Below are 26471 nucleotides of genomic sequence, written 5' to 3' on the forward strand. Positions count from 1 at the left end.
TTTACAGATGTCCTTACTAATGTTTCTGGACCTGAGAACATTTCAGTTACATTGCTGTCTATGCAGGGTCAAAAATTTAATCAAAAATATATTAATTTGTGTTCCGAAGATGAATGAAGGTCTTACAGGTTTGGAACGACATGAGGGTGAGTCATTAATGACAGAATTTTCATTTTTGGGTGAACTATCCCTTTAAAGTATTAGTTAGCCCAGAAAAAATACATATGCCATTAATTTACTCTCTCTCTCTCTGGCCATGCAAGAAGTAGCTGATGTTCCTTCTTCTGTAAAACAAAAGATAATTTTTAGCTGAACTCATGGTCCTTGGTGATTCATAAAATGCAGCTCAACGGGTGCCATCGCTTTGCAAGTCAAAAAACATAAACAAGCAACACAAAATTAATACCCATGGTGGCACAGAAATCTTGAGCTCCAGACTCTGGTTTTCCTGGTCATAATGTTATAATGTGCTGTCTGTATCTGCTTTTTGACTTACAAATTGGTGGCACCTGTTGACTTGATGTTTATGAATCATCAAGGAACACGACTTCAGTTAAAAATCATCTTTAGTGTTCTACTAAAGAAAGAAAGTAGCTTACATCTTGGTTGGCTGAAGGGTGAGTAAACGTCAACCTGAAGAACGTCAACCTGAAGAACCAGAAATAAAGTTAATCCCACAGGAAAAGTGTCTGAAGTACCGAGTCAGCTCTTCAGGATATGTGACGCTTCAGGTCAGTGGTTACTCTTCTTAATGGCTGATAGGGTTGATTTTGAGTGATTTCGGTTGTGTTGTTATACATACAGACGTTTTAGGGTGATGCATAGTATTGCGTGGCTGTGCCGATTATATTCCATGTTAAATCAAGATTCTCATACTCAAGTCTCTAATTCTCACTCTGAAGGAAATATTAACATCCATGCTGCTGTCAATGATGTCCATTATGAGCTGCTGTCCTCCGTGCTCCCTCCGCCTATCTGCTTGAGGATGACTCCAACGTTCTCAAGATGGGGGATGTAAGTGATCATGTTGCTTAAGCCTATGATACACTGGACAACTTTTTGAGCAATTTTGCTGGGCAAAAAATGAGACACAGGGCACACGACCGATCTAAAGTATCCAGATAGAAATTTGTTGCCCATTCTCAATGAGAAAGTGCCCAAGCAACATTGCTCAAAAATGTTGCCCCGTGTATCATCACCTTTAGAATTGAGAGAGAGATCACTAAAAATGAAAATTTTCTTCTGCAAAAGTCCTCATTTACACTTTTGCAGAAGACCAAAGAATTACTACAATTATAAAGGATATATTCAAAACCTGGAACTACAGCCTGAATGACATCTGAATGGCAGGAGAGATTGTTGGATAACCAAACCGTTTTGTTTTGAACTGGCTTCCATAGTATAGAAAAAAATACTATGAAAATCAGAGCAACCTGATACTGTTCAGTAATCAACAATCTCACCTTCCATTCAGATGTAATTCAAGTTCTAATTGCAGGTTTTGAATACAGGCTATCAATTATAATGTAGTTATTGTATGGGATAGAATGGTTTGGAGTAGATGTAAATATATGTCATTTATTAGCAGTCAGCCTTTGGAAGTTTAGAGTAACATTACTCTGTTTTTGTCTTCAGGTAGAACAATCTGATGAACCAGACACTGAAGATGTATCACTTCGTCTCCTCTCCATTAGTGACTGTGGCGAGGGGGGCGTGGGAAGGCGAAAGCCTGCAACGGGAGAGCGGGTGTGGAGACGAGCGGTGTTAAGGAGGTCAAGTGAATGATGACTAACACCTGTGTTTGATTACAGTGATTGGGGGAGAGATGGCTGAAAAGCGGCTCACAGACCTGGGAGAGGGGGAGAGAGGGTCTGATTGTCTTTGGGAGACGGAGCCCTGCGTGTTGTGTGACGGACTGACGGATTGACTGTCGAGGCAGAGAGCCCGACAGACTTTTGTTTTTGTTTCTTTGAGTTATTTTGGAGTAAATAAACTGTTTTACTCACCACCCCTGCCTTCCTCGTCCTTCATCATATTGAACTCTGTTACACTGGTGCCGAAACCCGGGACGAGGAAGCCGGCACGCCGCCATGCAGCCAGCACAACCCACGCCGCTTGCGGAGCTGGTGAAGTCACTCGCTGGTCTTCACCAGACCCAACATCAGGCCCTGGTGGACCTCAAGCTAGAGCAGGAGGATCGTTTCCGCTTGTTGGTCCAGGGCCAGGAGGAAGACCGGCGGGTCCTCCGGAGCTTGCTCAGTCGGGAGGCCGCCCCTGTCGCGGCTCCTTCCATCCCCACGTTCCGCTAATGAAGATGGGTCCACAGGACGACCCAGAGGCGTTCGTGGATCTCTTTGAGAGAACAGCGGAGGCGAGTGGCCGGTGCGCCTGATCCCGCTGCTGACAGGGGAAGCACAGGTGGCAGCCCAACAGCTGCCTGTAGCGAGCCTCCTGACCTACGATGATCTCAAGCGGGCCATCCTGCAACGAGTCGGCCGTACCCCCGAACAACACCGGCAACGCTTTCGATCGGTGGAGCTGGGGGACAACGGTCGGCCATTTGTGATGGCCCAACAGCTCCGGGACGCTTGCCGCAAGTGGCTAATGGCCGAAGAACGCGACATCGAGGAAGTGGTCGATCTGGTGGTCCTGGAGCAGTTCATCGCTCGGCTACCACGCGGGACGGCCGAGTGGGTCCAGTGCCACCGCCCGACGTCGCTGACGCAGGCCATACAGCTGGCTGAGGACCACCTAGTGGCGTGCCCCGGGGTCGGCGAGCCCCTTCATAATCTCTCTCTCCACCCTCCTTCCCTTCCTGCTCTCTCTCGCCCTATTACTGCTCCCAGGTCGCGTAATAATGCACCCCCTCTAATTCCTCCACGGAGTAATCCCGTCCAGGGGAACAGATTCGCGTCACGAGGGGGCGGTGCGGAGAGCACCGGAGCCGCCGCTCCATCTCCACAGTTCTCCTCTCTCCGCCAATCCCTTGGCCAGCCTTCTGCCGCTGGGAGCGGCGGGAAGGCCTGGGCCGGCCTGCTGGAGATGCGGGGACCCGGGTCATTTTCAGGACCGGTGTCCGATGATGGAGGTGGGAATGTTGATCCGGGTCCCCGACTCCCCGGGGGCTGCCCCCGATCAAGCTGGGCAGTACCAAATACCTGTGAGTATTAAGGGGGGTACATATCAGGCTTTGGTGGATTCAGGTTGTAACCAAACCTCCATTCATCAAAGCCTGATGCAACAAAGGGCATTGTATACGAGCCGCAAGGTTAAGGTGAGGTGTGTACACGGGGATGTGGTGAACTACCCGCTAGTGCCTGTTACTATTCAATTTCGGGGGAAAAAGCATAGAATGAAGGTGGCGGTTAATTCCCACCTTAGGCATCCGCTGATTTTGGGGACAGATTGGCCAGCCTTTTCGCAATTGTTGGGTGTTTGGTGTGTGGATGCTTCTTGGGAGACGGGGCGGGGGAACCGAGAAGCGGTGGCCCAGGCTGGAGATGCAGTTTCGGGACCTTCACCGACTGGCTCGGAGGAAACGAGAGCTAAGGTGGAGCTAAAGCCCCCTGAGCTGGATGACTTTCCTCTGGAGCAGTCTCGTGATGAGATGCTCAAAAACGCGTATGACCGGGTCCGCTCCATCGACGGACAGCTTCTCCAGCCTGATCAGCCGCTCTCCTTCCCCTATTTTTCCCTCATAAAAGACCGGTTGTATCGGGTGACCCAAGATGCCTGGGTAAAAGGAAATACAACCCAATTGTTAGTCCCAAAAAGCCGCCGGGAAATGCTTTTCCAGGCGGCTCATTGTAGTCCCATGGTAGGCCACTTGGGGGAGGCAAAGACACGCGAGCGTCTCATGGCCCGATTCTTTTGGCCGGACATTCACGAGAAAGTCCGCCGATGGTGTGCGGCGTGCCGTGAATGTCAGCTGGTTAATCCGCCGGCCCTCTCAAAAGCGCCCTTGCGCCCATTACCTCTCGTAGAGGTCCCCTTCGAGAGAATTGGTATGGACCTCATCGGGCCATTAGAACGTTCGGCACGCGGACATCGTTTTGCATTAGTTCTGGTGGATTATGCAACACGATATCCGGAAGCAGTGGCGTTACGCACCATATCTGCGAAGAGTGTGGCGGATACGCTGTTTCGAATCATCTCCCGAGTGGGAATTCCGAAAGAGATTCTCACTGATCAGGGCACGGCGTTTATGTCACGCATGCTAAACGAACTGTATGAACTGTTGGGCATTAAATCGATTCGCACCAGCGTCTATCACCCACAAACAGACGGTTTGGTGGAATGATTTAATCGCACGTTGAAATCCATGGTTCGTAAGTTTGTAAAGGAAGACGGCAAAAATTGGGATAAGTGGCTTGAGCCCCTGTTGTTCGCGGTGCGGGAGGTTCCGCAAGCCTCCACTGGGTTTTCCCCGTTCGAGCTTCTTTATGGGCGTCAGCCCCGGGGGGTGCTTGACATCATTAGAGAGGCTTGGGAGGAGGGGCCTTCAAACAGCCGTAGTGAAATTCAGTATGTCATGGACCTCCGAGCAAAACTCCACACGTTGGGGCGGCTCTCTATGGAGAATTTGCTCCAGGCTCAGGACAGACAAAGCCGGCTGTACAACAGGGGTGCGCGAGAGCGTCGATTTGCACAGGGAGATAAGGTGCTTGTATTACTTCCAACATCTAGCTCGAAATTACTGGCAAAGTGGCAAGGACCTTTTGTGGTTACACGGCGAGTTGGGGATCTCGATTATGAGGTAAGGCGAACGGACAGGGGTGATTCATGTCAAGTCTATCATCTCAATCTCTTAAAACGCTGGAATGAGGTGCCATCGGTAGAGTTAGCAGCGGCCGTTTCGGCAGAGGAAGATCTCGGACCAGAAGCGGCAGTCAAAGTCCATCCGCTCGCTCTGGTCCCTGGGGGAGATCACCTCTCGCCGCTGCAACTCACGGATGTAGCCAGGTTGCAAGCAGATTTTGCTGATGTGTTTTCACCCCTGCCCGGTCACACGGACCTCATACAGCACCATATTGAAACGCTCCCCGGGGAAGTGGCACGCAGCCACCCTTATCGTTTACCGGAACACAAAAAAAAAGTGGTTCAGGAGGAATTAAAGGCCATGCTAGACTTGGGGGTAATAGAAGAATCGCATAGCGAATGGGCGAGCCCGATAGTTTTGGTGCCTAAAACGGACGGCTCAGTCCGGTTCTGTGTCGATTACAGGAAGGTGAATGCAGTGTCGAAATTCGACGCTTATCCGATGCCCCGAGTTGACGAGCTGCTTGATCGGTTAGGTTCAGCTCGCTTTTATTCGACACTGGATTTAACAAAAGGGTATTGGCAGATCCCCTTATCGCCCTTATCCAAGGAAAAAACGACCTTCACCACGCCGTTCGGCTTACACCAATTTGTTACGCTTCCGTTCGGCTTATTCGGGGCTCCCGCCACCTTCCAGCGTCTCATGGACCGAATCCTCCGGCCACATAGCGCATACGCCGCTGCCTATCTCGATGACATCATTATACACAGTAATGATTGGCAGCGGCATATGGAACATCTGCGCGCGGTCTTGAGATCGCTGCGGGTGGCTGGACTCACGGCGAACCCGCGGAAGTGTGCAATTGGGCGGGTGGAGGTACGGTATCTGGGCTTCCACTTGGGACATGGGCAAGTGCGTCCCCAAATTGATAAGACGGCGGCGATTGCGGCCTGCCCGAGTCCCAAGACCAAAAAGGAGGTGAGACAGTTCCTGGGGCTGGCGGGATATTATAGAAGATTTATTCCTAATTATTCGGAGCTCACCAGCCCGCTGACTGATCTCACTAAAAAGGAAGCCCCAGATCCGGTCCAGTGGACGGAGCTGTGCTAACAGGCTGTAACCAAGGTAAAGGCTGCCCTGTGCGGCGGGCCGCTCTTACACTCTCCTAACTTTGGTCTTCCTTTTCTGTTGCAGACAGACGCGTCGGACAGGGGGATGGGTGCTGTCCTGTCCCAGCTGGTCGCAGGAGAGGAACGGCCGGTGCTGTATCTGAGTCGGAAGCTCTCGAAGAGGGAGACCAGATACAGCACTATTGAAAAAGAGTGTTTGGCCATTCGGTGGGCCGTCCTCACCATCCGTTATTACCTCCTGGGACGGGAATTCACTCTCTGTTCGGACCACGCGCCCCTCCAGTGGCTCCACCGTATGAAGGATACCAACGCGCGGATCACCCGTTGGTATCTAGCTTTACAGCCTTTTAAGTTCAAGGTGGTCCACAGGCCGGGGGCGCAGATGGCTGTGGCCGACTTCCTCTCTAGAAATGGGGGGGGGGCTGCAGGCCGGATGGCTCCCCGGCCTGAGTCGGGCGGTGGGGGTATGTGGCGAGGGGGGCGTGGGAAGGCGAAAGCCTGCAACGGGAAAGCGGGTGTGGAGACGAGCGGTGTTAAGGAGGTCAAGTGAATGATGACTAACACCTGTGTTTGATTACAGTGATTGGGGGAGAGATGGCTGAAAAGCGGTTCACAGATCTGGGAGAGGGGGAGAGAGGGTCTGATTGTCTTTGGGAGACGGAGCCCTGCGTGTTGTGTGACGGACTGACGGATTGACTGTCGAGGCAGAGAGCCCGACAGACTTTTGTTTTTGTTTCTTTGAGTTATTTTGGAGTAAATAAATTGTCTTACTCGCCACCCCTGCCAGTCAGTAGAGTTTCCTCAGTGTTTTAACAAAGGTACTCCTTTATTTGACATTTCATTTAAACTTTCACTTCTGTCACTTTTAGTGAATTGTGTTTTTTTTTTTTTTTTTTTACAATATTTGTCTAGTATTTAATTTGCAGAACACTTTCTCAGTTGATTTTCTGGAATGGTATACATTCCATATACAGTACCATGTTCATCCAGTCATATAAATTACAGTTAAAAAAAAAAAATACATTGCTCTATTTTGAAATCTTTCTTGTATATTCTATTCTTGTATAACTTTTATATTTCTAAAGTTACTGTTAGATGTGAATTTTGGAAGTGTTCCTATTTTAGGGAAGTGTTTACAGCTGAGTGATATCCAGATATCCATATTGTCCACTTCTAAAAGTGACAGTTATTATCTCAGCTCATTTTTCAAGGACCTTGCACTGTTTTGGAGAATGTATTTCCATTTGATGTTGAACAATTTAATGTTGATATTTTGTTAATGATTTGTGGTTGCTTAATATGTCAGTCTAGTCTTGTGTTTCCCCTCTTCTCGTGCCCATATTTGGTTTGTTCCTGTTACTGTACTTGTTTGTCATCATTAGTTTATTAGTCCCCAGCCGTGTGTGATTGTTCCCCACCTGTTTCAGTTCTCCTCGTCTGATGTCCTTGTGTTTTTAAGCCCTACGTTTTCCTGTCGTCTTGTCAGCTGTTAATTGTCGTTTTGGATGTTCCATGTCTCCTGTGTTCCTGAGTTTAAAATAAATCTAGTTTTGGTTCTATCCGTCGTCTCCTCGTTTCCCTGGCTCGAGAGCATCCTGAAAGAACAGCTGACCTAACCTCAACAGTGGCACAACGCCAGTTTACCCCGGTTTGTTTTCCCTTTTTGAAAAGTTTTTTGTTGTTCCTGTTTTTGTTTTCCCCGCGGCGATGGAAGTCGCCGCTCACATCTTTGCCCTGGCCCACAGAGATCTCCCTTTTGAGGAGTTTGCCGGGGAGTTCTGTGGGCTCGTTGCGGCGATGGCGCTGGATGATGTCGCCATCCTCTCGCTGTTCTGGCACGGGGCCAATTTCCATCGTCCCGTGGACCTCCCAGACACCACAGGACTGTGCTAGAGGGAAGGGATCCTCCGGTGTCTGGCGAGTGTCCAGCCCCGAGCCAGAACAAGCCCGCCACCGTTCGCGGCTCCCGCTCACCAGCCGCCGTTCGCGACTCAGGCAAGCCCGCCAGCAGAGAGTGTGGCTAGCCCACCGGCAAAGAGTGTGGCAAGCCCGCCGGCAAAGAGTGTGGCAAGCCCGCAAGTGCCCGCCAGTGCCTGCGCCACGAAGGTGCCCCCAAGAGTCTCCGCTAGTCCCGTCCAGCACCGCGCTTCCAGAGCGCCCCTCAGTGCCTGCGCCACGAAGGCGCCCCCAAGAGAATCCGCTGGTCCCTTCCAGCACCGTGCTTCCAGAGCTGTTAAGTGCCTGCGCCACGAAGGCGCTCCCAAGAGCCCGGGCTTCCAGCGCGCCCCCCAGTGCCTGCGCCACGAAGGTGCCCCCAAGAGTCTCCACTAGTCCCGTCCAGCACCGCGCTTCCAGAGCGCCCCCCAGTGCCTGCGCCACGAAGGTGCCCCCAAGAGTCTCCGCTGGTCCCTTCCAGCACCGCGCTTCCAGAGCGCCCCCCCAGTGCCTGCGCCACGAAGGCGCCCCCAAGAGTCTCCGCTGGTCCCGTCCAGCACCGTGCTTCCAGAGCTGTTAAGTGCCTGTGCCACGAAGGCGCTCCCAAGAGTCCGCTTCCCCTGAACCCCAGCCCAAGACCACCTCTAATTTCCCCAAGAAATTCTTTTTGGGGGGGGGGTTGTAGGGCTCCGGCCAGAGAGGCCGAGGTGGGGGCTGGGGCCGAGGTCTCGGAGGCAGATCCGCCATGGCATCCCAAGTCCCCTGAACCACCATGGCCGCCGGACTCCCCTGATCCGCCATGGCATCCCGACTCCCCTGATCCACCATGGCCGCCGGACTCCCCTGATCCGCCATGGCTCCCGGAACGGGCGCCGCCCTGGAGGCCGTCTATGATGTCTCCTGGTCCCTAGAGGCCTCCAGAGCGCCCACCCCCCCTCCCCGTTGGATGTTCCGGGAGGGGGGAGTAATGTCAGTCTTGTCTTGTTTCCCCTCCTCTCGTGCCCATATTTGGTTTGTTCCTGTTCCTGTACTTGTTTGTCATCATTAGTTTATTAGTCCCCAGCTGTGTGTGATTGTTCCCCACCTGGTTTCAGTTCTCCTCATCTGATGTCCTTGTGTTTTTAAGCCCTACGTTTCCCTGTCATCTTGTCAGCTGTTAATTGTCGTTTTGGATGTTCCATGTCTCCTGTGTTCATGAGTTTAAAATAAATCTAGTTTTGGTTCTATCCGTCGTCTCCTCGTTTCCCTGGCTCAAGAGCATCCTGACATAATAAATGAGTAACTTGCATTTAAATTGTCTGTGCTAACCGTTTTTGTTTTTTATTTTATTTCAGAATGAGTATAGTTGGTGTATAGTTATTTATTACAACTATAATGTTTTTACGAAGGTAAACTTAATTGTAATGTAACAAAAAAAATGAAGTCATCTTTAATTAATTTTAATTGGTTCTGTGAACCCAAAAATTCCTTGTAAAATTAACTTGATCAATACTGTTATAGTAACTTGTAAGACTTAAGTTAGTAACATTTACTTAAAAAATTATGTTTCTTTTGAGTTAATATAACTTAAAAATTTTGATGTAATCAGTTTCAACTATTTTTTTCAGTTATATTAACTAATCCGGTTTTACAGTGCAGTTCAGTGACAGATTCAACAGCAGGGTCAGGACATGAAAAAGGTTCATAAATGGCCTCCATAGCCGTGACAGGACAGGACGAGGATTCGTAGTCTGCCTCCATAGCCGTGACAGGACAGGATGAGGATTCACAGATGGCCTCCTTAGCCATGACAGGACAGGACGAGAGCTGGTAGGTGGATACCACTGACACCTCTGGAGGTTCTGCAGCGGTTGCCGCCACCTCTGGAAGATCTACAGTGGTAACAGTCTCCTCTACCGCAACTCGACAGGCTAAGAGAACATTGTTGGGCACTACCACCATACAAGGGGCTGAGGCGAGGCCCGCCGCTTCTGGAGGTTCTGCAGCATGTGCCGCCACCTCTGAAGAAGCTGCAGCGGGTGCTGCCACCTCGGGCAGTTCTGCGGTGGTGTACGCAGCCCAAACGCAACATAAAGTGATTCCCATCATGGGAAACACTTTGGACAGGGGAATTAGTTCAGAGACAGAAGGGTAGGAGTGAGTGGATTTGGGGATAGCAGCTGCGCGTGTAGACACCAGCGGTACATCCCTCACACTGGATACAAGACTAGGATAGTGAAGAACTGACCTTGAATCTCTGGGTGTGGCAGACAGGACGTGACAAGATATTGGATGATCAGCTGAGACGTGACGTGACTCTGGACGATCAGCTGAGACGTGACGTGACTCTGGATGATCAGCTGAGACATGGCTTGACTCATGACAATCAACGGTGACTTGGCTTGATTCTGGCAGATCACCTGAGACGTGGCTTGACTCATGAATGGAAGTAATAATGTGACCGGTTGCTGTGGCCGCCATTTTGTGAGTGCGCTCTGGTGCAGCCACCATTGCAGTCATAGATGCGGTGTCGCGATCCTCATCCACAACACCCACAGTGAACAAAGAGCCAGCACACAGCAAAGCATAATCCATAAACTCACAGAGTGACGAACGCGGACCATCGCGTCTAAGCTGAGACTTGAGAGGTTGATTAATGCCATCACAGAAAAACTCTATCAAAATAATGTCTGGTAAATCTGAATAGTGAGCGATGGCTAAAAATTCTTGGATATAGTTCTCCAATGATCGCAGGCCTTGCTTAAGGGCTAATAATATTCTTGCAGTGTCCATACCTGGCCAATGATCACTTGAACAGCTGCTGGATCCTTGTGCGGCTGAGTATTCTGTAACGGAGCCAACAAGACGTGAGACGTGCAGATCCATTTGCAGGCTTTTATTAGACAGGGACGTGGTCATAACCAGTGTTGGGCTAGTTACTCAAAGTGTAGGGTTTGGAATTGGAAATTTTGTGTTTATCTTTAAAAGGACTGTGGAAGGAATCACTTGCCCTGGTGGGCTGGTCAGAACCCAGGAACTCAGTCAACAACAGCTCTTTTCTTTGACGACTTTACTGTGCCATGGAGCATGTAATAGGTGTGGTCTGTACAGAGATAACAAATACAATAAAGTAAATAATACAAATTTCAAATCCAATAATTTGCCAATTCAATAACAAATGACATTACTGTCAATATTACTGGAATTAAATGAAATACTACAGCTCAATCAATTGGCATATTAGCATCTGAATAGGCCATTTAACCACAATCTTCATTAACACACTTATACTTGCGATTCCCAATAGACATATGAACTAAAACAATAATCTATCTCAATGTAGAACATGAGTACAGTAGAAATAAAGTGATTATAGCATCTCTCATCAGATATACATAACGTGCATGTAAGCAGGCGCTGGTTATGCGCGCTCAATCAAAGGAAAATAATTACCATAACTGCTATTGCCAGCAAGATTACAACTTAATCTCAATATCAAACATAATTTAACAAGAACAACTCACTTTACAGGATGCACGCACACGTATTACACCTGGATTTCGATCGGCTCGCATCTCTTCTCTCAAACTTTGCTGCGCAATCTTAAAATGGCGACAAGTCTTAAAGGGGCCACGCACGTACACAAAGAATGTAATATATTACTCATTACTAGTTACTCCTTTCAAAAGTAATATTGTTACTTTACTTATTACTTTCTGGCAACAGTAATTAGTTAAACTACTAGTTATATTACTTTTTCTTCACGCCCCACAGAAGTTGTAACTTTGTATCTTCCACATAAAATTCTTCTTGAATGTTACTAACAACATATTTCTGCCTCATCATTTGAACAAAATCCACATTTGATCGCAGTCAGAAGTTATTACAAACACTCAATATTGATTGATAGTGACATTCAAGTAGAAGTGTATTAATCTCATTAATTGTCATGTGCAGCTTGAAGCTAATTGTAATTTCTCCGTTACCCATATACGATTATATTTTGATCAAATCACATAAGTTCGTAAGAAACTGTTTAATTTATCAAAACGATTTTTAATTATAGTAGTAGTATGTGGGTGGGATGTAATGCCAGAGTAAAGTAAAGCCACAACTTATACAACAGTGTTCAGATCATCTTTTTTTCCTGATAAAATCAATATAATGCAATATTTCTATCTGCTGAATAAGCTTTTCCATATTCCAAGCTTGCCTGCTGCACCGGGGACATCACATGTGTGTGCGAGTCGTGAAAATTATGAAAATAAATCTAGGAATTATTTGATTGTTGGATTTTTAATCAACGGGGTTGAGGCATCAAAAGTAACTAAGTAACTAAACTGTTTTATGGATGGTAACTGTAATATTATTAATGAAATCTTATTAGTAATTAGTTATACTACTAGTTACTGCAAAAAGTAATATTATTACAGTAACTAAGTTACAGTAACTAGTTACTGCACAACACTGGTCATAACACAGGCAGGGTCAAACAAGGGCAAACAGGTATGGCATGGGCAAGACACAGAGTAATCCTAGGACAAGCGTGGGTCGACGATCGGCAAACAATATCCAACAGGGTAAGGCAGAGAGATAATCCAGGTACAAGAGCAATAGTTCAGGCGAGGCATAAACAGAGTCCGAACGGTGAGACAGGGGTAAATACAGGAAACACAGACTAGAAAACAAGAAACAGGTTATGTATCGCAGCTATCACTTGGGGAGTGATAAATGCAGGACAATACTGAAACTGAACAAGAAACACAGAATGGCACGGAAAGGCAGCTAGTGCTTGAAGAGAGCTATACGCAGATCAATACTTCAGCAAACTGAACGGAAGTCCATGGTTTATATAGAGTGTATGATTGTGCGATAGTTCTCAGGTGTGAGCGTGTGATCAGTGCAATCAGCTGTGTGTGTCGTCAGTGCAATGGATGATGGGAATTGTAGTCTGGTGAAGTGCAACGGTAGTGTAGTGCAAGAGGCCATGTGGTGAGCGAGTGACCTCTGGTGGTGAGTGAACGGAAGTTCATAGACCGGATTCGTGACAGCCAGAAAAAAAAATTGTAATTACAGTTAATTATGAAAATGTTAACGAATACAAAGGGGGTTCCATTTGAATATTTTCATGCACATACAAATATGATTGATTTACTTTCCAAATTTCATTGACTGATTTGAAATATGAGACCCCAATGTTTCAGAATTTTAGGACACATGCTTATTTAATAACTGTTTTATTTCCTATTTGGGTTTATGCAAATGCTTTATTTTTAAAGATTAATTGTTTGTTTCTGAGGCATTGTTAGATGCCAAGGACTCCTGTCATAGCTATGCAAAGATTTGATTTTAAAAATAGTATCATAGCTATTAAAATGTTTGTTTTTTTAATTATTATTTTAAATCTGTATTTAAACTCGGAGATCTAAAAGTAAGACGAGGTGTTAAAGTCTGATTTTGTGGTGTCTATGCTTTAAAATTAAATTATTACAATCTTGACGAAGGATTTTGAGAAGTCTGACAGTAATCAGTACTGAGTACTGTAAGGTTAAACCTGCCAACTTTAAATGTTTCAAAATGATTAACATTTAAAAACAGAAATTTAGGAAAGTAATCAAATGTGATCAGTTACATTACTTTAAGAAAGTAACTGAAATAGTTACACTATTTATTGCATTTTAAATAAGGGGTCCTACTTTATATTAGGTGGCCTTAACTACTATGTACTTACATTTAAATTAATCATTTGATACAATGCATTTATTGTGTACATACATGTTTTTACATTGTACTTATATTTTTAAAAATACCTGTATGTAGTTAAATCTGTAATTAATTTCTGTAATTACATTTAGAATTACACTGTTGACCCATCCCTTACACCTTAACCCACCCTTAAACCTATCCATACCACCAAACCTGTCTCTAACCTTACCCGTATCCCACCTTAATAGCAGTAAAAGTGTTTTGCAATACAATAAGTACATTGTACTTATTTTTTTGATGTAAGTACATAGTAGTTAAGGCCACCTAATATAAAGTGTGACCAAATAAGGTAACTTATAATCTGTAACCTATTACTTTTCCAAAGTAACCTTCCCAACACTGACCGTGTTGCCCAAAACTTCCTTGTTTTTCTTGAAAGTCTAGATACAGTTATTCAGAAATACAACTGAACAGTCAGTATAACAAGGAGTGGTCTTTTAACACAGAAGATGTCTATATGGGCAAATGTGAATATACACAAAAAGTATGTAAAAACTGACACCCACAATTTCATTCATTCTTGTAAGAAACAAAATGGCACAGGAAAACGAGAATTAAAAATACAGTATTGCTGATACAATTTTGTGAGAATTGAAATTAAAAACATCTAGGCAGAGAAGCAACTTTAGACATATAAGATGTTGTTTCTTTCAAACTTAAATAACTAAACTGAGCAAATAGATTTGCCACACTTAAAAATTATTGGGTGAAAAAATAAATGCAGTTTGCAGCATTATTGAAATATATGAGCCTATATATTTAATTATAAATGTTTCAATTCTTCCTACAGAACCCCAGCAATAATAGTCTATCTTCAAAAAATAAATAAATGAATAAATAAAAAAGAAAGCATTATTGCCATTTTAAATGATCACTGTCAGTTTGTCAGCGGTGTCTGGCACCGGTTACTGAAAGCCTATTTTTGAGGCACACCACATACTAAACTCAGCAATAGAAACATTATTAATTAACACTAACATTACAAATCATTGTCTTCTTATTGATGTTTCTACAGATAATGGTGTGTTTAACTTATTGGTAATATTTCATACTTGCTGAGCATCTATGATCATTGAATTGTGCATTATAAAGAGTGTGAATAACTTTACTTTTATTAAGCATCTCATCTGTATTTATTTGTAAGTGAATTTAAAGTTAAAAAGGTCATTCTTCATCGCATTTAATTACTGAACAATGAGAGCAAAGGTTCAGGCTAGAATGATACTGTCACGGTGCACACAGCAGGGAGGAACAAGGAACACGGAGACGAGGATAAACTTCAAAATAATAGTCTTTAATGATGACATCAGGGTAAGACAAGGCAGGGCTGACACACACAGGAACACCGGGGAGTAACGAGTAGACCAGACAAACACTAACTGAACAGTCAGGACCTTATATACACACTCAAGACAATCACTGATAAATACACACACCTGAACTGAATAAACTAATAATCACACAGAACAAGGACAGGAACAAGACCAAATATGGACACAAGAGGCGGGAACACATGACACACACGACAGAGGACTGACAGATACCAGAATGAAATCAGATTAGTAAATGCGTTAATTTCATTACAGCTCATTAATGTATTACACTAAAGTACTAAGTATATTCATCTAATTTCTACCCTTTGTTTTGACCTACATGATACTGTTCATTGAGGGAGGGTATTTTGAATGTATTGTATCCACAAGAAATGACACTCTTCTATTTCTCCACATTTAAGGAGGCAAATTTTAAATAGCAATTGTATTTGGAAAAGCTTGTCAGAGAAAGGGGATTGTCCGTACCACTGGAATACCACTACATATGTACCTATCTCATCTCAATGTTCAGAAACATAACATCAGCACATATTCAGGTATTAACATGACATTTTTGATTGGTGGACAACACCCTCATTATGATGTCACAGGAGGTGGAGCAAATGATAGTAGTGAACTTTATATAAATTTGAGTAGGAATACAGCTGAGGATCCAGAGATTGCACATCCTTCCACACAGGCACAATGTCAACCTACAAGGTGACTGTATATACTGGTAGAGAGGCGATTGCTGATACAATGAACAGCATTTACCTGACGCTGATGGACTCAGAGAAGCAGAGCAGTGAAAGAACCCTGGTGAATCACCTGTCTTCTACTTTTGAAAAGGTAAGAACTTCAAATACTTGATTATTTTTACTTTAAATGTACAGTATGTAATATTGAAAAAAATCCCAGGCATTCTGCCCTGGAACGCACACTTCAGAGTACAATTACTAGCAATAGCATTATTTTTTCAGAGAAACAGCCATGTAAATGTAATGTGTTTCCTAAATATCTAATGACATATTCTTTTTTTGGTTTAAGAAGAGTCAACAAACTTACATACATCACCTTTGTTTGTGTGTGTGGAACTGGAACGTCCAATTGTTGTGTATTTGGGAAAAGATTCTTGAAACAGCATCCTAAGACTTCCAGAACTAGTTAAGTCACTGCCTCCAAAAGGCAAAATGAGATGCGTTCTCGGTCTATAAAAGAGTAAGGTCCAGGGCTATCGCTACAGTTTACCTTCTGCACATTGTGCATTTATTATAGGACAATCTGTTTTTACAGCATTTGTACTATATTTAACTGAAAAATCCAATCGGAAATTGTAAAGAAAGTGTTCCAGGGTTTTGTTTTGTCTTCTTGAATGTATGAAAGTAAGGTATTTGTAGTAAGAGTATTAAATATTCAAAATGTACACTTTGCTTTTTGGTTTCTAAGGTATTGTAACATCAATTCTGTTTTATACCAGTGGATACTGAGTTTAGTATTTGCCCATTTCTGCTTTTGACTATGGTGTTTCCCAATAAATAGATTTATTAAGGTTTTATTATTCTTACCAGAGTTCAAATGCTTAAACATTATTACAATAGAGAATGAGAATGTGACGTAACGCCGCGTAGAATTCTGGGAAACTGCTTTGTTTATCCGCCATATTTGCAGGATAGCGCTGCCTTTCCGCTATTGAGTTTAGGGCAGTATTTTATTATTTTGTCGTGATTGTGAAAAATGTCATCATTGTATGTCATTCCTGCTGCATCGAGAATTGCAATAGTAATTCAGATCATGGTTCTGAGAGAAAACTGGATAATGCAGTATGTTTTTTTTGCCTTTTTTCTATGTGTAAACACATCAAAGGAAGCAGGTCGCAGAGAAGACGCCGAATAGTAAATGTCACTGATTAAACCCATTGCCTCTCACTCAATAAGAGAATCACATTTCTGTGTGTTTTTGAAAGATTTGATTTTGTTGGTTTAATAATTAACACTACCTTGTCTGACTGGCTTGTGAATTAGCAGAACTTGAACAGGGGACTTTCTAAACTGCTTAAGGTGGCTTAATGTACCAAGACAGTGATAAAGACAAAATTGTAAAGCATATACTATGTGCAGATACGCATATAAACTCAAAATGTGAACGCAACGCGTTTATTTACGTTAAGCATTTTCCTATCATAAGAACAAATGCACCGAGACAGTAGTAAAAGAAAACATTCTGTACACACCTTACTAATAAATCATAATATGTGCAGAAAAACAGATGAGCCCCAAAATATGAACATTAAATATCACTGTCTTAATCCATAAGCGCTTTCTACATTACGGTTTTCTGAGGAAAACGCTTAATGTTTAAACATGTCGCATTAATATTCTGGCTCGACCTGCTTGTATTTTTGCATCACTGTCTTAGTACATTAAACCAGCATTTAAAAATGCTACAAAACTGTTCACAAGCTTCTAGGGATTTTATTTTGCTTGTCATTTGCTGAAATAAATATAAAAAGTACAGTGAGTTTGTGACTGTTCGCTGAATGTGATCCGCAATCTCTGATTCTCCTCCGTGGCGTGGAAAAATGAATATTTATAATGACAACAATTATACTTTATCATTTAAAAAAAAAGTTTCCAACAAAGAAATGGATCGACTTCTGTCAGCTTGTTGAACAAACACTTTATTTGGATAATTTAATATGACGGCTGAAGCAGCAGCGAGCATCCAGCGGGTGACACTGTTTTCACGGTAATCAGATCAACATTGTAAATGAAATTCTACAAAACCTAAGAGAAAAAAAAAATCTAATTATCATGCAATGCGACAAATTAGCTTCGCTTCCCTGCAAATGATACAATGAAGAATGAATTATTGTTTAACTTAAAGGCAAAAACAAAACAAAAGCTAAGCAGTTATCCCTATAGAGAATGAGAAGTAACCATGGGAACGGACAGCGTATCCTGCTAATATGGCGGCGCCTTCCCGAAATGCAACGCGGAGTGAAAAGACTGTGACATAATCCTCATTCTCTATACCAGTCCTTCCAGTTTTTCGCGATTCCGCGATCGCTGAATACAATGCAAAATAAACTAAATGTCGCATTTTTTTGTGATCCTGCATAATTCGTCATTTAACCGCAAAATAATCGCAAAAAATAAAAATAAAAGACCTCACATAACATAAAATTATAATCATCTAACTGAATTATTTTACGTTACGTGGATTCAGATGTTGTTCACGTGGTGACGTCTGTGTATGTGAGCGGTCTGTCAAGAAACAATGGCGGCAAATTTGTCTCACCTGCCTCCTCACATCACATCAGTGCCAAGGACCGGGCTAAGCAATATCCAGATATACTGCACGAGCAGGGGCGGTGTTTCAATATGGCAGAGTATGCAGTTGCCATAGACCTAGCCCAGTCAGGTGTGCCGTGGAAAATTATCCAAACTTCATATCTCTATTATAATTCGTTATTATTTTAAATCAGAGGGTTTTAAAAATGTTTAACCAATGATAAGCATTAAAAAGAGCTTGTCAGTACAACTTCGTAACGCCATTGGATCATCTCTCAGCGAGACCTCGTAACTTCACCTCGCCTCAGATTTACGCGCCGCGCACAGCCTGGAGGAGACAGATCTCCGCTTTTTCGCAATGCAAGGGTAAATAAATAATTGATGTTTGAATAGTACAGCGTTTTCTTTACTCAAACACTATGTCTGTAAAGGCTGATGTTTTTGAGTGCTTGAAGAGCGGAGGAGAAGTAGGTTATTTGCCGTCTAGCCAATATACTTTTGTACGTTTTAAATATCCTGCGCTTAATTTGAGATTTTGACCAAGTGTATTAAACAACAAGAAAAACTAAGCGCCCATATAGCTACAATAAACGTCATATAACCTGTAAAAGTTGATGAAAGCATATATTGCGATGCACTTGCTGCCTCAGATAACAGTTGCAGCCGTTCTAATGACACTCCATCTCCGTCATTCGCTGGTCAAAAACTTTAACTCCATTTGAACTTGAATTTCATATAATGTTAAGTGCACACTGATCAGTAAAGTATGATACAATACCAATGCTGACGACGCAGTGTTTAATTGAATTTTTTCCCCCTTCTATATCAATATATCAGAATTTATTAAGAGACCAAAATACCAAATGTATGAATTGGATTTACAAGCAGTATGTACAGCTACAATACTACTTTGTTAATGTTTACATAGGTAAGGTGGAAAAAGGGTCCTAAGGTTGTTTTAAAAGTTAAAATGTTTCAGAATTGACTAAGAGACTAAAATAAATCAGCTTTATGCATTTTGTTTGTTATTTGTGAACAGTGTTGGGCTAGTTACTCAAAGAATGTAATATATTACTCATTACTAGTTACTCCGTTCAAAAGTAATATTGTTACTGTACTTATTTTCTGGCAACAGTAATTAGTTACACTACTAGTTAAACTACTTTTTCTTCACGCCCCACAGAAGTTGTAACTGTGTATCTTCCAGATAAAATGATTCTAGAATGTTACTAACAACATATTTCTGCCTCATCATTTGACCAAAATCCACATTGGATCGCAGTCAGAAGTTTTTACAAACACTCAATAGTGACAGTGACATTCAAGTAGAAATGTTGTATTCATCTCATTGATTGTCATGTGTAGCTTGAAGTAATTTTTCTGTTACCCATATGCGATTAAATTTCGTTATGTTGTAAGAAACTGTTTAATTTTCCAAAAATATTTTTAATTCTATTAATATAATGTACCACATGCTGATCAGAGGGATGTAATGCCAGAGTAAAGTAAAGCCACAATTTACACATTTTTTTTCCTGACAAAATCAATATAATGCAATATTTCTATCTGCTGAATGTATGCTTTTGCATATTCCAAGCTTGCCTGCTGCACTGGGGACATCACATGCATGTGCGAGTCATGAAAATTATGAAAATAAATCTAGGAATTATTTGATAGTTACTTTTGATGCCTCAACCCCACTGATTTAAAATCTAACAAAGTAACTAAACTGTTTTATGGATGGTAACTGTAATATTATTACTGAAATCATATTAGTAATTAGTCACACTACTAGTTACTGCAAAAAGTAATATTATTACAGTAACTAAATTACTAGTAACTAGTTACTGCCCAACACTGTTTGTGAATATTGTGCATCTAACATAATACATAATCTGCACGTTTAATAAACTCCAGCTGGTTCAAAATCGCATGCGATTAATCGTGCAGCATATTGGGGACACTTAATTTCCAGCGATATCGTCGACTTGATTGCACAAATACTATTAGAACTGAACTGAGCTGGATGATGACATCACTGAATTCAGTAATGAAATACCTTTAACTGAAAATTGAGTGTTTACTGTTGTCCTTCTGCACTACCGACACACTATTTTCCAATTTGATACTGTAAAGCTGCTTTGACAAAATCTGTATTGTTAAAAGCACTATATAAATAAAGGTGACTTCACTTGAGTTAATTTGGTAAATGTGATATCATAATTTAAAAAAAAATAAATAAATCGCAAATTTGTCACAAATTTATGGAAATTACCACCACAAAATCAGTCATTTTGATCGCAAAAATCACACACAAAAATCGTGAAATCCTGGAGGGACTGCAATACGTTTTCAGATAACTGCACATTCATTTATAATAAATTTTAGTGAGTACTTCCCAGTCAACCTCCAAACATCCTTCCAATCAATATTAGTATTTGAATTTCAATATGCTTTGCATGTTAAACTTTTTCTAAAATGCCCTATTGTTCTTATTATTAAGAGCTAAGCACTAAAGTTACATAGGCACTTGTACCTTTTAGTATTCTTCCTCTTCTTCGTCCCCTCTTGAAGTCTGTGGCAGCCCATAAAACCATCCATAGGAAAGTTATGAAATTTGGCACACAGACAGAAGACAGTTACTTTTCTTTATTGTCATGAGACTGGTCTTCTTAGATTCCTTGGGACATGCCGAGAAAAATGACACCAATTACACCATAGCCGGCTGAACTTGCTGTTTTGAGTTTTCTTGAAAAACCTGCTTTTTTTAAATTCCTTCTAGATCATTTGCCCAATTTTTACAAAAAAAAGATGCTGATCGACTAAATCTGATGCTGTACTGCTATAACATTTTGGTGTATTGACACTTAACTTTGTGTGTTAGAGTCATCCCACACTGACCTCAACACATCTATTTGGTCACAGCACCACCTATTGGTCAAGTGATTGTATTAAAATCTAAAATCGTTCATAGCATTAATCTCTCTTCACCAGTCAGTGGAGAGATTTTTTTTGTTTGTTTGTGCTGTTGTTTCCCCCCCACATATAACATGTCTAATAAAAGTTATCTTTAAAGGAGTTCTCCCTTGACATCCAAGTGAAGAAGAAAATCGGAAACATTGTCCAGGTGAAACTTAAAAAGGAGAAACATCTTGTCAATTATCCATGGTTCTGTAAGCATATCAAAGTGCAATCACCCTCTGGAGACTGCTTTGAGTTCCCCTGTTACTGCTGGTTAGTGGATGAAAATGAACTGATGATCCGAGAAGGCACTGGTACGTACAGACCCACTTTGTTCATTATCCAGTTTTTAATGAAGCATTCGTTCGTTCATCTATTTCTTTGTGTTCATTTAGCTCGACTGCCTCAGGATGACACCAAATCTTTTCAAGAGCAAAGAAAAGATGAACTAGAATCTAGACAGAAAATATTCAGGTTTGATGAAAGGGATTTTTATTTTTTGTCCCTAGATACAGTTCAGTGTGCTTGACGCACAAATATCGGTCAAGCACCGTATCTGTCTCTTACCATTTAAGACCAGAAAATATTTTTACTCAGAAAAAATTCACTCATACCTTATGAATTAGTTTATAATCTGAGGTCAGTGGAAGAAAAATGGCAGGGGACAAATTAACTTTCTTTGGACTAAATTTATAATGGGGTAAAAGTACTTTTACTCCATTTCATTTGCCAACATTTCTGTAGTTTTCAATTAGCCAATTTCACAAAGACACCACTGCAGAGAAAGTGCCTTCGCTTACCCATTTGCAGCTGTTGTTTTGGCCTTTTCACAAATAAAGTTTATTTTTCTATGCCTAGAAATGAATTGCTTTTTGGTTTTAACTGATCCAGATACTCAGATCACCAAATTTATGCTCAATGAAATGCGAGTCAAAATAGCAAAAACATTTATCACAAACACTGTCAACTAACAAATAGCTCATCACATCAACAAGGAAGGTGTATGTATTCCTAAAACAGTGATGATGTGCAATGATTCTTCTCATAAATGCTAAGATACATATTACGATTAACTTAATTATTTGGAGCTAGATTTATTGAGTTCTCTGTGATGTTAGGCAAGCCTTAATGCCTAAGGGAATTTGCCATGGTGAATGCCACTGTTTAGATAGTCTACCCCTTCCTTGCTAAAAGACTCATTAGTTCCCATGCCCCAAACTCAGGACATTAGTTGAGATAGAAAGTAATGTGTTGGGCTTAGACACAGAGGATTTCCATTCAACTCACTGGAAGTACAGTACTTGAACTGGTTGCTGACCTGGATCTTTGCTTCTTGGGCACTCGGTTCTGGTTCTGGAAAAACACTTCACCTTTAAATACAATTCTTGGTGTAACTGTACAAGTAAATCAAGGCTGTACATTAACTTTTTTTGCACATAGCACTGGTGCTACAGAGGTTGTAAGTTTTGTAGCACAGGCCAAACAATTGTAGCACAAGTTAGGGGTGGGTGATATGCCAAAAATATCATAGCACCATTTTATTCAGGAATATCACGATTCACGATTTTATCACGATTCTTTGTCATGTTGGTTTTACTATTTTGCAAGTTGCCTGAGCAGTACAGCCAAACTAATAATAATTAAAAAGCCTTTTAAGGTAAGAAAATATAAAATAAAATAAAAAGAATGGCAGACATTTAGGCCAAAGTGGGCTAAGATAAAAAATCTTTGTCATTATTTTATGTTTGTTATTAGAAAATAAGAACAAAAGATATACATTACAAATACACATAATATACAAATAAAACAAACAGTGCTTTATTTTTCAGGTACAGTATTTAACAGTAACATTAAATATTAAAATAAAACACTATATGTCAATTAAACATTTTTAAGCAATTGTATTAAAGTTGATGAGTAGTGAGGGAGTTTTCTGTTTTTATTTTTTATTTTATTAATATTAAAGGAAAAGTTCACCCAAAAATGAAAATTCTGTCATCTGTCTGTAAATTTTGTCATAGTGTTTTATTTTTATACCATCATTTATTCACTCTCAAGTTGTTTTAAACCTGAATTAGTTTCTTTCTTCATTTGAACATACAATTTATTTAACAGTTGCTGGTCCACAGCGACTTCCAAAGTCAATGTGGACCAGCTACTATTTGGTTACCCACATTCTTCAAAATATCATCTTTGTGTTCAGCACAAGAAAGAAATCAATGCAGGTTTGGGACAACATGTGAGTGAGTAAATAATGATAGAAATGTAATTTTTGGGTGAACTATCCCTTTAAAGTCCCCATGAAATCAAAATTAGTCTTTTGGGTGTTAGTAGAATATGTTAGTCTTAAGGTTATCTATAAGGCAGTGTGCTCCAAAACAGTGACAAAATTCACATTTAGAAGATATAAGCATTCAAAGCTTGCACTCGTCACTTCCGCCAAAACGGCTCAGTGATTTTGTTGACGTCACACTGTACATCAGTTTCTCGTCAAATCTTCTGACCAATCAAATGCTCTCTAGAATCTGAAGCACCCGCCACTATAAATAGACGCTGAAGCTGCGGCTGAGATCAGTCACTTGTTCACAGTGTTAGTATTTCCTGTACAGTGAATGTCTCGTAGTGCATAATGTAGGCTATAGGGAACGATTCAGACAGTGTAAATATGCTTTTGATTGGGGCAAATGAGGTCTGGTTTCACGTTGTGTCACGTGAACAACGGCAGCACGCACAGTCTGATCCGGACTTTGGCTCGGGTCCAGAGACGCGATCGCACAGAGCGAATCATATGATTGCGTATTAGACGCAAAATCAATCAGACGCGAAAGACAACTTATAAGTTGAGTTAAGTCTTGTGTAAGTGCTCAGAAGCAGGTCAGAACAGCACGTGAATTAAATGTTTAACCGGCAAGGCTTTAAAGCATATGCAAATAATGCGCTTTTGTGATTGCCCATAAGTGCTGTGTCCCTTAAGTGTAACTCTACTGCTGCGATAACATTTGATGTGAATGTGTGTAGTACTGTACAGTATATTGATACGGCGGCGCCAGAACTGCAGCTGATAATGTGTGCTGTAGCACGATACTACGAAGTTTCTCCAAAAGCAGACCATGGCATGGAGACATTTTAATCGTCCACCATCAAAAATCGTCATATCGCACACCCACAAGTATAATCAATCTCTCTCTCACACACACAAACAAGCACAACGAAATCACTTCCCACTATTAAGCGGCTGTGTTATGAACATGCAAAACTGTATCGGACGTGTGCTACAGTGGTACATTTATTCATCGCACAGACCAGTTTTTTCATAGCTGTACAGCCCTGTAAATGTTGTCATTTTTCTTGTTGAAGATGGAACGAGTGGAGGCCGGGCTTTCCTATGAGCATAGATACCACAGTGGATGAACTTCCTAAAGAAGTTCAGTTTGATGAAGAAAAAGATTTAGACTGGTATTGCAATTTAGTGGAAGTGTAAGTTTGGGGGACTGTGTCATTGTCACAGTCCTTGTTGCTTTGTTACAGAATTTTCCCTCAGTTTTTCAGAATGAAATTCGGCACAAATGCAGTACCATAAAGTAGTGTTCATGTTTCTAACTATACTGTATGCACTCTGTTTCAGGGGGGTGTATTTAGGTCTTGAGAAATTTGTCGGTCTCTTTGAGTCCTGGAAAGGCATTGCGGATTTTGAAAAGATACTTGAGTATTTGGGAACTCTGGGCCACAAGACTGCAGTACTAGGTTTGGATGATTTCTTCCTCTGTCAAGAATGTTTGTTCTCTTTCAAGGGAAGTCGCGCTGCGTCGGAAGTTACGATGCTATAGGAACACCTCTTGAAAGCCTCTGCATGATGTGAATCAAGTGAGAAATCAGTCGAGTATAAGGGGCTTTTTACCTCAAATTAATGCTTAGACAATTTACAGTGCACACGTCTGGGTGCGCACGTTTTTGAAGAGGCTTTCCGCGCTGCTTCTGTAAAGATACACGTATACGCCTCCTTCGATTTAAATATAGCAAAATTCCACCAAAATCCGTTGCCATGTCAAGAAAAAAAATACTTTTGTCGCATAACATCGGTTAATGGAAATGCCGCAATACTTTTTTTTATCAACATTTATAAACTATCGCCAAAGTTTTGCGCAAATCTGTAATGGAAACGCGCCCTATAGACATCATGACCAGGAAGCTATAAAGCAAACCCGAACTAAACAATGGCTACGTTTACATGGACACCTCAAATGGCGTGAATCTGAACGTAGTGTTTACATGAACACTAAATAAAGCAATCAGGTTGATGTGCGCGTTTGTGTCACAAACTTCATATTAATTCTTTTGTTTTTGTTTTTTGGCATGCACGCTAATATACAATATAATATAACGCTGTTTGCACATACTATTCTCCTACATTGTTTCTTTTCTTTGTTTTAAAAAGCAGACTTGAGATTTATCTATTTAGAGTCCTAATTGGGAGACGATGATTAGATGAACAGTTGTTCTGTGCTGCTTATAGTAAAAGCAGTAAAAACACCCTTCCCGTGCCCAAAACAAGGCATCTCTAGATGAGAGTATGAAATCACACAGAGGCTTTCGATTTCACACGCAGCGTCTCATTCCCTTTTCAGGAAACCATGGTTACAAGATGACTGCTTGTTTGTTTTCTTCTTTTTAACAAAAACTATATATACGAACACAATTGTTGTGGGAAACCAGTAAAGCCTTTGACTTTGACTCAAGTTTCTCTTTTGTAATCTGGACAGAGAACGTGATGCAAGACTGGAATAAAGATTACATGTTTGGCTATCAGTTTTTGAACGGCTGCAATCCTGTCATGATCAGGAAGTGCATGCAACTTCCAGACAAATTTCCAGTCACACATGAGATGGTCGAGGGCTCTCTGAAGAGAGGACACACACTACAAGAGGAATTACAGGTCAGAAACAGTAAGACATAAATCACTTGAACAACTGATCAATTATCAAATCCAAGACTTGTTTGTATTGTGACCTCTGTCACATATTTTAGTTCATGTAAAAGACTCATATCGGTGTTATTTTAACCTACAAACCATTTGTTCTAAACTATACACCTATGAACACGTTTACAGGCAGGAAACATCTACATAGCAGATTATGAAATACTAAAGGACGTGCCAGCAGCCAGTAAGCGCTATCTGACTGCACCCATCTGCCTGCTGTACAAGAATGATCTGAACCAAATTGTGCCAATCGCCATTCAGGTATCTGTCTCATCCAGATACAGTATCAAATGAAAACATGAATGAACTAAAGATAAAAGTCCTTTTGCAGTGAAGTAAATAAAAATGCCTTGCTTGCCT

The 26471-nt window shown here is 41.7% G+C and overlaps 2 protein-coding genes across 8 annotated transcripts in view; both read left to right on the forward strand.

Moving 5' to 3' along the window:
- Window positions 1-891: 891 nt before the first annotated feature.
- Window positions 892-6585, forward strand: LOC131539438 (zinc finger protein with KRAB and SCAN domains 7-like). The gene is made up of 3 exons (XM_058774054.1): window positions 892-1014; window positions 1636-3160; window positions 6470-6585. Exons 2-3 carry the CDS (start codon window positions 2566-2568, stop codon window positions 6583-6585), a joined length of 711 nt encoding a protein of 236 aa, XP_058630037.1. The 5' UTR covers window positions 892-1014; window positions 1636-2565.
- An 8922-nt stretch (window positions 6586-15507) lies between these two features.
- The window catches only part of LOC131539371 (polyunsaturated fatty acid 5-lipoxygenase-like), a 30886-nt gene continuing 19922 nt past the window's right edge, over window positions 15508-26471 (forward strand). For 2 of the 7 annotated variants that reach the window (XM_058773926.1, XM_058773925.1), the window contains exons 1-6: window positions 15548-15731; window positions 21249-21607; window positions 24491-24610; window positions 24759-24877; window positions 25894-26066; window positions 26241-26372. In XM_058773926.1, coding sequence (XP_058629909.1) covers window positions 15588-15731; window positions 21249-21607; window positions 24491-24610; window positions 24759-24877; window positions 25894-26066; window positions 26241-26372 — 1047 coding nt within the window. In that variant the 5' untranslated portion in view covers window positions 15548-15587. Of the gene's footprint in view, window positions 15732-21248; window positions 21608-24490; window positions 24611-24758; window positions 24878-25893; window positions 26067-26240; window positions 26373-26471 lie in introns of all 7 variants that reach the window. The other 5 variants (XM_058773922.1, XM_058773920.1, XM_058773921.1 and 2 more) reach the window with 5 other exon arrangements.

Source organism: Onychostoma macrolepis, chromosome 04 (assembly GCF_012432095.1).
Source record: "Onychostoma macrolepis isolate SWU-2019 chromosome 04, ASM1243209v1, whole genome shotgun sequence".
Taxonomy (NCBI): Eukaryota; Metazoa; Chordata; class Actinopteri; order Cypriniformes; family Cyprinidae; genus Onychostoma; species Onychostoma macrolepis.